This window comes from Vigna unguiculata, chromosome 5 (assembly GCF_004118075.2).
Source record: "Vigna unguiculata cultivar IT97K-499-35 chromosome 5, ASM411807v1, whole genome shotgun sequence".
NCBI classification, from domain to species: Eukaryota; Viridiplantae; Streptophyta; class Magnoliopsida; order Fabales; family Fabaceae; genus Vigna; species Vigna unguiculata.
This window is the reverse complement of record NC_040283.1, coordinates 44,295,964-44,308,874: the sequence shown is the minus strand read 5'-3', so window position 1 is coordinate 44,308,874 and position 12,911 is coordinate 44,295,964. Positions and strand designations below refer to the sequence as shown.

General features: G+C 33.5%; 1 protein-coding gene across 1 annotated transcript; it reads left to right on the top strand.

Moving 5' to 3' along the window:
• The first annotated feature begins 1 nt into the window (after nucleotide 1).
• LOC114184096 (kinesin-like protein KIN-4C) lies at nucleotides 2–12,698 on the top strand. The gene is made up of 27 exons (XM_028071335.1): nucleotides 2–466; nucleotides 585–731; nucleotides 865–1,017; nucleotides 1,116–1,363; nucleotides 1,512–1,651; nucleotides 1,829–1,953; nucleotides 2,313–2,349; nucleotides 2,435–2,526; nucleotides 2,624–2,740; nucleotides 2,817–2,930; nucleotides 3,053–3,136; nucleotides 3,221–3,380; nucleotides 3,799–3,899; nucleotides 5,000–5,098; nucleotides 5,202–5,315; nucleotides 5,390–5,506; nucleotides 5,606–5,686; nucleotides 5,951–6,022; nucleotides 6,102–6,195; nucleotides 6,273–6,304; nucleotides 6,481–6,566; nucleotides 7,247–7,318; nucleotides 7,428–7,658; nucleotides 7,756–7,900; nucleotides 8,031–8,120; nucleotides 8,225–8,746; nucleotides 12,037–12,698. The coding sequence occupies exons 1-27, from the start codon at nucleotides 356–358 to the stop codon at nucleotides 12,481–12,483; spliced, it is 3,831 nt and encodes a 1,276-aa protein (XP_027927136.1). The 5' UTR covers nucleotides 2–355; the 3' UTR covers nucleotides 12,484–12,698.
• The last annotated feature ends 213 nt before the right edge of the window (nucleotides 12,699–12,911 follow it).

Below are 12,911 nucleotides of genomic sequence, written 5' to 3'. Positions count from 1 at the left end.
ACGCTACAGGCGTGATCACATTCCGCATTTGAATTCGACCCGAACGCCTTTTTCGCCATCTCCGTTTAATGCAAAACAAAACCACGTCCTCTTTCAAATATCCAAACGTAACGTAAACCCTTTCGTTTCATCCTATTACTTCTTCTCCACGACGAGGAAGAAATCCTCTCTTCTGTTGATTCTCCCTTCTGTTCTATCTCACACTCTTGCTCACAAGAAACTCACGCGAAGCCTCTTTCTTTCTCTTTTATGCTTCAGAACTTCACGTGTTTTGATGCTTCGTGTGCTTCACATTCATTACGATATTGATTTTTGCGATAAATTACTATTATAGTTCCCAAACAGTTAAACAGAGATGATGGAGACCGAATGCGTGCGAGTCGCGGTGAATATACGTCCATTGATTACGTCGGAGCTTCTTCACGGTTGCACAGATTGCATTTCGGTTGTCCCCGGTGAACCTCAGGTGATATATTGTTTCTGAATTCCTAGATGTTTCTAGATAAGGTTTTTTTCGCAATTTTGGAGTTTATTTTATTCTTTTAATCGTAAAACCATGAAATTGATACTGGTTTCTTCGGTAGGTGCAAATAGGATCACATTGTTTCACGTATGATTTTGTGTATGGTAGCACGGGGCTACCTTCCTCTTCAATTTACGACGATTGTGTGGCTCCGCTTGTTGATGCATTGTTCCATGGATATAATGCTACAGTTCTTGCTTACGGTCAGGTATAATTTCAAATGTTTTTGGTTATTTTGCGCTCGTGATGATTATGAAATGTTTGCTTGGGAAACTTGTGCTTTTTTAGCTATATCCTACAATTGTTGTTGAGTGTTTCTTAATCCTTTCTCGTTTTGCTAGACGGGCTCCGGGAAAACATACACGATGGGCACCAATTATAATGAAGAGGTGAGTAGTGGTGGAATTATACCCAGGGTAATAGATACCATATTTGACAGAATTAAGGCTACAACAGATTCCACGGAATTCTTGATCAGAGTATCATTTATTGAGGTGAAAAGAATGTTGTGTTGTTGATTGATGAAGACAATTTTTCTGATATTGTAAATTGAGATCAAACTTTTAGAGCTTCATTTGCTAAAAATTGACAGATATTCAAAGAAGAGGTTTTTGATTTGCTTGACTCTAGTACATCTAAAGGAGAGGCAACATCTACGACAAAGGTTGCTGCACACCCCACCAGAGTTCCCATACAAATCAGAGAAACATTGAACGGAGAAATAACACTTGCTGGGGTGACCGAGGCTGATGTTAAAACAAAAGATGAAATGGCATTGTATCTCTCAAGTGGTTCATTGTCACGCGCCACTGGGAGTACGAATATGAATAGTCAATCAAGGTAAAATGTCATAAAAATGTTTTCAGATTCTTTTACTTTGACAATAAATGTAAACTAAACTTATAGTACCAATAATACGCATGAAATTTACAATGAAAAATTAACTTATAGTATGTTAACTGTATGGTTCACATCATGTTTCGCCTAGTCGTTCACATGCTATCTTCACAATCTCAATGGAACAAAAGAATGGTGACGACATCTTATGCTCCAAGCTCCATTTGGTGGACCTAGCTGGTTCTGAACGAGTGAAACGAACTGGTGCTGGTGGCTTGCGTTTAAAAGAAGGTATTTGTCATTGTTAATGATACAACGCAACCGAAATATAGCTCTAGGAATAAAGGGTTTTGTACAGAAACCGTATTGATTCACAATTGTTAAAATATAAAACTTTGAAAATAGAGTTGAAGCCCATTCTACTAGCTGAGTTCTTTGTAATATTCAATTGTTGTTTTCATGCATTAGGAATCCATATCAACAAGGGTTTATTAGCTCTTGGAAATGTAATAAGTGCACTTGGAGATGAAAAAAAGCGAAAAGAAGGAGGACATGTGCCATATCGTGATAGCAAGTTAACTCGTCTACTTCAGGTTAAGCAATACATGTAGTAATTCTTATACTCAGTGCATCTGTCTTGTCTATTGTATCATTTGCATAACGATTCTTTGAACGATGTAAAATAATGTAAGAAATAATAGGACATAAAAATAGAACTTTTGTGCTACCTTGTTGATACTGCACCTCGTCATTTGTTTATGTATTAAAACCTTTGAACTAAAGTATCATGTGGATAGAATGTATTGCCAATCTATCTCGGAACTTGGTTTAGAAAACCCGTTACAGAAAGTACGTGATAAAAAGCTTTGTTTGTAGTGATTACTTGAACATATATATGGAATGGATTTAAATTATTTCTATCATGACATGCAATTGAATGATGAATATGTAGGATTCTCTGGGAGGAAACAGCAAAACTGTGATGATAGGTACATACTTGATGCATGATGGAATTTTTAAATTTTGTGTTTCATATAGTCAAATGCATCATCTAACCTGTCGATAATGTTACAGCATGTGTTAGTCCAGCTGATACAAATGCTGAAGAGACATTGAACACCTTAAAATATGCAAATCGTGCTCGTAACATTCAGAACAAGGCAATTGTAAGCGCATTGTATTCATAATTTTCCATCCCTTGTTCATTTTTTTACTCTAGGCAGGGTATTTTGTTCTTAATAATTTTGAATTTTATTGTTCTAGATTAATCGAGATCCAGCGGCAGCTCAGATGCAGACAATGCGGAATCAGATTGAGCAATTGCAAGCTGAGCTTCTATTTTATAGAGGTGATACAAATGGACCAATTGAAGAGGTTCAGGTACATCATTTCGATTGTGCTAGATTTGTTTGAATGTTTCTTATGTCATGGTAATATTTTTCCCTTAATTTTTCAGATTCTTAAACACAAAATATCCTTACTTGAAGCAAGTAATGCAGAGCTAAAACATGAGCTTAAAAGACGCCAATTAACTTCTGAGAATGTTGCACAACGTGCTCTTGAGACCCAGGTTTTCTTTTGATCCTTACTCCCTTCTCAGTTATTATAAATTTTCTGATTTCCTTACAATATCTCTGTAGTGTTCTCTTTTACTTCATGTGCTGGTTCACTCACAGTACTGAAAATGTTTAGGTTGAAAGGGACCAACTACTTTTGAAAATAGAATCACTTCGAAATGGTAAATCATGGGAGGAGATTGACTCAAATTCGAATCAGGTTTGAATGTGTTATGTCTTCATGGGTGGTTACGGTTTTGAGAAGTAGATCAATCACTGAAGTATGCTCTGAACTTATTTATAGGATTATGCCGTAGTGAAATCTTATGTTTCAAAGATCCAAGATCTGGAAGGAGAGTTGCTTCAATTGAAAACTTCGAGTGCAACGAATTCAAGTCATTTTGTTGACTGTTTTGATTCTGATGACGATGGATATGGATCAAAACATGCTTTATTTGCACCTGGTTTGTTTACTTCTGACTGTGATGTCAAAGCCGTTACTATATCGGGATATAGTGCGTTGGGAATTTCTTTTTGTTATTGTGGTGCGGTACATCTAACAGGAACCGTTAAAAGATTGAAAATAAAACTATACCTCTATTAGTACGAAATTACTTTTTCAAAGGAAGAAACTTATTGATAGTGTTACACAAGAACTATGAATGTGATGGTATGAAATAGAAAATTGATGACACTTACGTTAAAGTATTGGTGACTAATTCTTCTTAGTTGAGACAAGATCACTATTAATTTTGAGATTACATAATTGATTCCAGACATATAGTGCGACATCATTTTGAATTACTTATATTTCTTTCTCTGCACTTTGGCATTTTATCTAAAATATTTTAGATTTTTAAAACATTTGTATCTTGTTTGTAGATGAAATGGAAGATGATGAAAAGGAGCTAGAACACTCGTCTATTCAAGAAAAGTTGGATAAAGAGCTCAAAGAATTGGATAAAAAACTTGAACAAAAGGAGGTAAAATTTTCTTGTCTAGCTAAGCCATTTAGCAAATTCGTAAACTACACCAACATTTGATCCGTTTTGCCTTTTTGAAAGTTGTATTATGAAGCCACGTTTTCCATATAAAAAATGTTTTTTGTGTGAGCAGTAATTTTGACCACATTTTTTCCTTCTTTAAAACCTGACGAGCTGTAGCTACCTTAAGCAGGTTCAAAGGCACAGTTTCTTTGCATTTTCCTTTTAACATTCTTAATGGTTTTGAAAATAGGTTTGTAGGTTAGTTTTCATTACATTCTTTTGTCTCAGGAGGTTGTCGTTAACTTACTCTTTCATTTGAAGGTAACGGAAATGTCCAATGTTTCAATCATCCTGTTACTATTTTTATTTCTAGCCGCTCTGTTGTTGACCTATCATGCAATAAAAAAACTCAGGTTTAATAGTAGTTACTATTTCATAGAATTTGGGTTTCGGTCTAACCCAAACTTTAACTTGACAAAACTAGATTGTGTGAAGAGAGGATTTCCCAAGCATTACAATTTATATATAAGCCATATCTCCGTCACTAAGCAACAGCTTATAAGTTATAACACCCTTGATCTTATAATTTAATTCAACTCCATAAAGCTAGCTTAAAGTATGAGGATTGTAACTTTGAGTTATATGGAAGTCATATGTCTAGGTGATGTGTAACTAAATGCAAACATGCAAATAAGGCTGACTCGGGGTGACCACAATTAAGGTGGGTCATCGGTAACTACAATTAGGGTAGTTTTGCATCACTGTCATTATATTAAACTCAACCAAGTCATTGATTTAAAATGGATGAGATTTGCTCTCGGTTTGTCCCTTCAAATCAGCTTTGGAGAATAACATTTGTTTGTTGGGGTGGGTATATTGTATATAAAATGTCTCTAGAATTTTGACCCTGGACATTCTAGTAGGAGAAATTTGACCAGGGAACGAGTAACACATTTTATATATCAGTTGCATTGCATATACAAACAAAATGCTACTTACCAATGCAGATTTGAAGAGGGGTAAATCTTTTATATTACATGGTAGGGATGTGACTTTTTTAACAAGTTTCTACCTTTTATTTTTTTCTCTGGTTGAAGGCTGAAATGAAGCTTTACAGTAATGCTGATGCTTTAGTTCTCAGACATCATTATGAAAAGAAACTTCTAGAGATGGAACAAGAGAAGAAAGTTTTGCAGGTAATTTACTGTCCTGTGCAAGGACATCTAATAATGTGCTTCTTGGGAAGTTTGTTTTACATTTAAAAATGTTGTGACAATCCCTTCGATATTTTGTTGGTAGAAAGAAATTGAAGAACTCAAGTGCAATCTTGCGGATATTTCATCCACTTCTGATGACGGTTCTCAAATGCTGAAGCAGGATTATCTTCAAAAGTTGAATGCTCTCGAGGCACAGGTGGTTTTCCTATTTCGAATGTGTCAATGTTCAATGCATAAGTTAATGCGATAAACTGATTATTTTCTTTATAGGTATCTGAGTTGAAAAGGAAACAAGAAGCTCAAGCTCAACTCCTGAAACAAAAACAGAAGACTGAGGAGTTTGCAAAAGGACTTCAGGATGAGATCCACAGAATTAAAGCACAAAAGGTGCAATGATCCAGTGAGACATTCTATTTGTAGTTACTACCAGAAAATTTGTATTCTCTTTGGCACTCCTCATTGTTTATTCCCCCCCCCCCCCTCTAGGTTAATCTTCAAAATAAGATTAAGCAGGAATCAGAACAATTTAGATTATGGAAAGCTTCACGCGAAAAAGAAGTTCTCCAGGTAAATGCAAATGGGAACATTTCTGCTTGTTTCTTTAATAGCATTCCATTCTACAATCATGTAGACTTATAACACTTTCCCAACTTCTGGGAGTCCTTTTTGATTCGATATTGGTCTTGTCTATACTTTTTTGGTCTTGCTCATATAGAGAGGGGACCAGGTAACTCTTTTTTAATCTTTAATACAAGCACAACAATATCTCTCACCAACACTGTTTCAACACATAATATCAATTCTTCTAATACGTATTTTGATTACTACCAGCTTAAGAAAGAGGGCAGAAAGAATGAATTTGAGATGCATAAGTTGGTAGCGTTGAACCAGAGACAAAAGATGGTGAGTTGATGTTCATATCGCCTGTCGTTATGATCTTATTTGAATTCCATTTATCCCACTATTCAAGTGTTCATTGTAGGTATTGCAAAGGAAGACAGAAGAAGCTTCCTTGGCCACGAAAAGGCTGAAAGAACTTCTGGAATCTCGAAAAGCTTCCTCACGTGAAGCTACTGGTTAGGATATTTTATGGATCGTATGGCTCTTTTTCCTACTTCATCAGCTTACTGATACCAACAAATTGTTTATACAGGTGTTGGAGGTGGGAATGGCCTTGGAGTTCAGGTACTGCTAATGATGTCTATGTAAACTGCATACAAGTCAATTGTCCTGGAAATGCTGGACAAATTAAAATTTTTGCAGCTTCTATTGGCAGACTGAGCGGGCTTCACATCATATTCCATAAATGCTAATAGATTGTTTGGTATCTGCTATTTCACGTGTGTTTTTCTCTTTGAAAGGCTTTGATGAAGGCAATTGAGCATGAGATTGAGGTCAATGTCCGAGTGCATGAAGTTCGTTCAGAATGTGAACGTCAAAAGGAAGTGTATGTTCCCTTTTTTTGTCTTTAAGATTCAAATCAGTTGATGGCATGCTTGATTAAATTTGTATGATTTTTAAATTTGAAGCAATACGTTGAATGGAAAATACGTCGGAAATCCCATTCCTTTTATACGTGTACGAATATTATAATTTATACAAGCTCAACCTTTATAAATAAGCCAAGTATGATTAGCCAATCTGAGTGATTGGACATTCCATTATTACTTAGTCATTGTATTGATTTTGTTGTGTGCCAAATTTGGTTGCCCTACTTTTCTATATAAGTCAGTTTTAACATGTGAGAACACTCAGACTGATTATTTTCTAACTTTCATGGTATTCATGTGTCTAAAAGTATCTGCTGGTAAGTGGATGTTATCAACACTGACTTTTGAGCGAGTTTACAAAATGATTTGTAATCGGTGATTATCGTGGGTCCTTTAAGCATTCAATCACGGATGATAGAGTAAAACAAAATCTAGTAATTTTTTTTGCAATGAAATCTATGACATTTGGTTTGAGTTTGAGCATCCAGTGATTTCAGGCTACAATGCTAGATGGTATGACAATTATATAGTGAAGATTAAGAAGTCTGTTACGCTTTACTGTATATTACAGTTTTTCTGTTTCTATTTTCTTAGAGCTTTTCTCACTAATTCATTTACTTATTTCTTTTAATTACAGGAGGGCTAAAATGGCTGAGGAGATGATGAGGTTAAAAAAAGAAACACAAATGGTGAATCAAAACAGTACAAGGTGAAATTCCTTGAAGTTAACTATTTTAACTACAATAATTAATTTTAAAATCTTTTTTTTTTGTTGACAATCTATGTCTGACAAATTCTCTCTATTGCTGCTGATATAGTAGTGATTGTCCTCCACCAATGTCTCCTGGTGCAAGACATTCTAGGATTTTTGCCCTTCAAAACATGCTTTCGACTTCTTCCGCAACTCTAGTGTCTATGTTATCCCAGTTGTCCGAGGCAGAAGAGCAAGAACGAATTTTCAGTGGTAAAGGGCGTTGGAGCCAAGTTCGGTCCCTTGCTGATGCCAAGAATATGATGAACTATTTGTTCAATATTGCGTCTTCGTCCAGGTTTATTACGAAGTTAAACTAAGTGTTAAATAAATCACAAGAAATCCAAAATTTTCCGTGTGCTTGACATCTTCCTCTGGGGTTTTCTTGATCACAGGTGTTCATTACGAGATAAAGAAGTGATTTACAGAGAGAAGGAAATGGAAATAAGAGATTTAAAAGAAAAAGTAGTGGGGTTAAGCTACTCACTTAGACAATCGGAAAAGATAAAAGCTGAATTGAGTCACAAGTTAGAATTGCAGGTTTGTGTTTAGCTACATATTTTCTATCATTTAGATAAAGCATTAATTAAATAACTAATCATCTTCCTTAACAAGTTTGATTCTTCAACTATTTAATGTTTTTTCTCGAATCATTTGAACTGTATGGCAGAATGACGAATCTTTGAACTCAGAATACGTGGGAGATTCAGAATATTCTGACTCGAATGTTGGAGGTCATAAGTATGACTTGTGCAATTCGGTAGGTCTGACATATCATATAACTCGAAGCACTTTTAGCTGTTGAAGTTAATGGGAAATAGTTGATTAACTATTTAATTCATTGCAAACTTGTTTGAACTTCAGGAATACCGCCGGTCATCGGAGGATATGGACATATATGAGACAGAGTCAGAATATTATGATTTCACAGATGACGAGTGGGAAGAATCGGGAAAATTAGGAGTTAGGAAAAGGAAATCTAAAACAAACATGGAAAATAATGAATCCAATATCAACAATTCAGAAGATTTAGGAGAAAATTCAAGAGATTTTTTTGATACAGCTTGGGAAAGTGCATCAGACATTTGCTGCTCTTGTAGCAGAACCTCATTATGCAACACGACAAAATGCGCCTGCAAAGCAATGGGCAGCAGTTGTGGCAATTCTTGTGGTTGCCAAGTAAATAATTGTGCAAACAGAGCATCGATATCAAATGAATCAAAGGAAGGGCCAGCACAATCTGCAAGTATTGAAGAAACAGATAAAGATCGTCTTCTTGTTACTCAAGGTGCAGAGTTACTTCAGGGGGCACTGGTTGATAGGCATCCCGACACAAACAATGACCACGGGGAGAGAAAACCTCTCTCCGACATTGGAAATACACAGGTGCGTGCTTCTCAGTTGTTCTTTCTAACGTCAACATATGTTTTAGATTAAAAGCAACTATCTTCACAACTTTTATCAACACATTTTATATAAAAAATGACAAGTAAACTTTTTTATACTGTTAGAACTAATTTATTTTTTTAAAATGACTTTGAGTTAAAATTCATTTTTGAATAAAAATCTTTAATATTCATAAACAAAATTATCAAACTAGTGTACATTTTTATAAAGTAATATAATTTTAAGAAAAGATACAATTTTGTAAAATTGATATAGAAAATATATAATGGTAAAACAAAAATTAAATAGTTACTTAAAAGACATATGTAACTGCGTATTTTTGATCAAATAAAATAATTACTATTTGTTGTTAAAGAATAAAATTATCTAACAAATAATATAAATATAAAGATTTTTGGTTATGAATAAAATCACATCGATGATTTTCTTCATCTAGTGATACGTTAAGATCGGAACAGTTCAAAATTTTTAAATATAGGTGTTTTAGTTTTTTTTTTTTTTTTTAAGTTGGTGCAATTTATTTCAAACTTGTCAAAATGGATAATTAAAAAAAAATGTGAATTTCGACAAGTTATGCTAAATAGACACCATTTCATTATGAAAAAATCATGTTAAATTGATATGAATTTCTTACTAAAAAAAGTAAGTTGTGTTAGACCAACACTATCAAAGTCATGTGGTCCATAAATGATTTTAATTAGTTTGATGTACTTTGTTTTATATATTTTTTAATTTATAGTAAAGTTGTGTCAAGATATCACGATTTTAATTCAATTAACATTTTTAGATTTTAATTCAATTAACATTTTTAGAGGAAATTATGCCATGATATCATGACGTTAGTGTGTTTTTTTATTAACTTAAAGTCGCGTGAGATTGACACCACTTTAGTATAATATTGTAAAGCAAAAAGTTGTTTATGGAAAGAACAGCTTCAAATTGGTGTTTTTCCTAACCTGTTAAAATTCTTCATTTATATTTTCCGTGATTAAATGAAAAAAAAAATTGATGTATGAATCTACTAAAAAATATACTTACATTTTTATGGAAAGAATTATTTTTTTTAACAAGGAATTCATATATATATATATATATATATATATATATATATATATATATATATATATATATATATATATGAATTATAGCACACTTGTGGAGTACTTTAATCTTTTACATAAATATGTACATGTTGACCCTGTACATAATAGATGCAAAAAGCCCAAACCTGAAGCCACTACAAAAAAGCTTCCCATGGGGACAAATAAAACATATACAAGAATGCAATACAAATACAAACACGTAGAAACTTGACACTTCTCTACTCACATAGAAAGTTTAACCATAATAAGAGTATACTGTGCAACATTCCAAAATAAAAAGGAAAAACAAGTCTCGAACAACACCCCCATTTCCTAGTGTTATTTGTATTCCTATGAAGTGATAATTGTTGGTCTTTTGAGTTCTTTGTCTTGCCTTCACAATTCAAGCCTTATTGCCATGCTATCATACTTCATTTAGACGATGTTATTTTTGAACACATGAAACACTTACGGATATAGAGATTACCAATTCACTGGGAGTTTAAGCACAAGGAAGGACACAAAGAAGTTAACATTATGAATTTTGTGTTTCATCCAAGTCCATTGCCTAAAATTTCTTCTAGACCTACCTTCCATTGCCTAAAAGTTACCTTGTTTCTCTGTTTCCAAACTTCCCTGATGATTCTTAGCCTCATGCCTTTCCAAAGGAGATTTTGCATACTATTAAGGTTGAGAAGGTTAAATTGTTGAAAATTGTCTTAACTTGATTACGATGCACCAAAGACATTCTTATCTATCTATTACACATGTTTCACACATTTGAGATATCTTACACAAAAAGAAAAGTTGAGTCACACTCTCTTCACAATCTAGACAAAATTCACGCAAATTATTTTTTAACTAGACCTTCCAACCTAATAGATGTGCCTTCGGAATTGTCTTGGTGTTACAAAGCATTTTAAATTCACTTCCGATATCCCTATATAGGTCTCCATGTAGAATATTATATGCATAATCTAATGTTAAAATACCGTTATCATCTTCCTTCAAGACCTACTTATCTAAGCTTCCTTTGTTAAAACTTTGGCCGATTATAGATTGAAGAAGTTGTAGCTCCTAATATGTTTCCAATTCCTGTCTAGTTCTCCTCTATGTTAGATTCCACTTCCAAGTACTTTCATCCAAATTCCCTACCTCCCTTATTATTATTATCATATAAAGCATAGGGAACTACAACTTAGTGGTTCATCCCCTACTCGTCTATCCTCTCAAAACTTTACTTTGTTCTATTCTCCTACACTTCATTCCATCTTTCCACCATCATGAGTCTTTCCTAAATATGTTATTTTGACACAAGTTTTCTCCTGGATTCATACTTTGTTTGACCTCAATACCTTTTTCCACACACCATGGTTCTTAGTTCCTAGTCTCCACTTTCATTTAACTAATAGGACTATATCAAAGTTTTTAATATCTCTTATGCCCAGTGTCCCTTCCTCTTTGGATTTACATAAGTTGTCCCATCTAACCTAAGTTTGTTTATCCTCAGAACTCCATCCCTAAAGAAAATTTCCTTATAATTTTACAAGTTCATTGCCTATTTTTTTGGCTCTTTGAAAAAAGATAGAAAGTATAGTAGTAGTGTTGAAATTAATAATTTTATGAGAGATACTCAGCTAGCATAAGATAACACTTTGTCTTTTTATCGAGCTAGCTTGTTTCTTACTTTAGATATCATGGTTTGTTATAATTGTTTTTTCCTTCGATTCCCCATTTTACATGCCTAGATACTCAAATGGTACGCAATTCTTTTATTTAAAATTTTGTCGCTAGAAATTTATAAGTATATAAATAAGTTTTTTTGTATTTCTATAATGTTTGTGTCGAGTTAACTGGTAATAATAATATCTTTTTAAAATTATGAGCTTAGTTTGTAATGCTTAATAGTTTGTATAGATACAAAGTTAAGGGTAATGTGTAAATTAATTTTTTTTGGTTTATGCAATTATGTCAGGATTATAATCAAATTTATAATATAAAATTGAAATCATACTTGTTAAAATCTTTTAATATCGATTTTTTAGATATTTAACATTTAATATCATTCTATAAACCACATACTCCAAATTTTTTTTTTAATTTTGTGTTTTATATTACTATTTAAAAAAATTGTGTTATATGTTGAAAGGCTATTTGTAATTTGTAATTTATAATTTGGTTTGACAGATGAAATCAAATGCGAAGAACGAAAATCCGAAAAGGAAATTGCCGACATCCACCGTAATCATTGTTCCTTATTTGCAGCCAGAGAATTTGGAAGTGGAAGAGGAAGTAGTCCCGAGACGCAACCTTAAACAGAAAAAAGAAAGTAATAGCAGGAGTGAAGCAAATGTTGGTGTGAATAAAGATAGAGCATCACATAGAAGGTCGAAATCGAGACCTGAAAACGCTGCCTCAGTCCCTAGGGCAGAGGGTAATTTTGTTGAACCAGATGTAGCCACCGTCAAAAGTCGAAGGAGTGCCCGAAGATCATCAACATCCAATACCCATGGCGTCCCATTGTGGGACAGGAATGCATCAACTAACTCAGATCAATCTCATGTTTTTGAAACAAGGACTCCGGTTCGATACAAAAGAACACTAGACCAGAAAGAGAACAACAATCGACGTTGATCACATTTCTTTCTTACAATTTTCTTCCTTCATGCTTATAGGAAACAAACACTAGATTTTCATGTTTATATCACTCTTTTCGCTCCATTTTTTTGGTTCTTACACTATTTACTATTTAAGCGTTCCACAGGTTTCACAAACACCGGCACCATTTTCATATCAGGTTGAAAGCTCTGTGTTTGTAAACAGATTTTCAAAGTCTTTTCTGCTGAAAGGCCACAGTATTGTAAATATATTATTATTATTTATTTATATTATTATATTATTATTATTATTTGGTTGTCAGGACCACGAGACATAAAAAAGTTGTGAATTCTGTTTCTTTTTCTTCGATCTAACATTGGTTGTGCATCTTCTTCATCATAGTTGGACTCTCTTAAAAAGAAGAAAGTTACAGAAACTGATCTTTAAATATTAAAAATTATAAT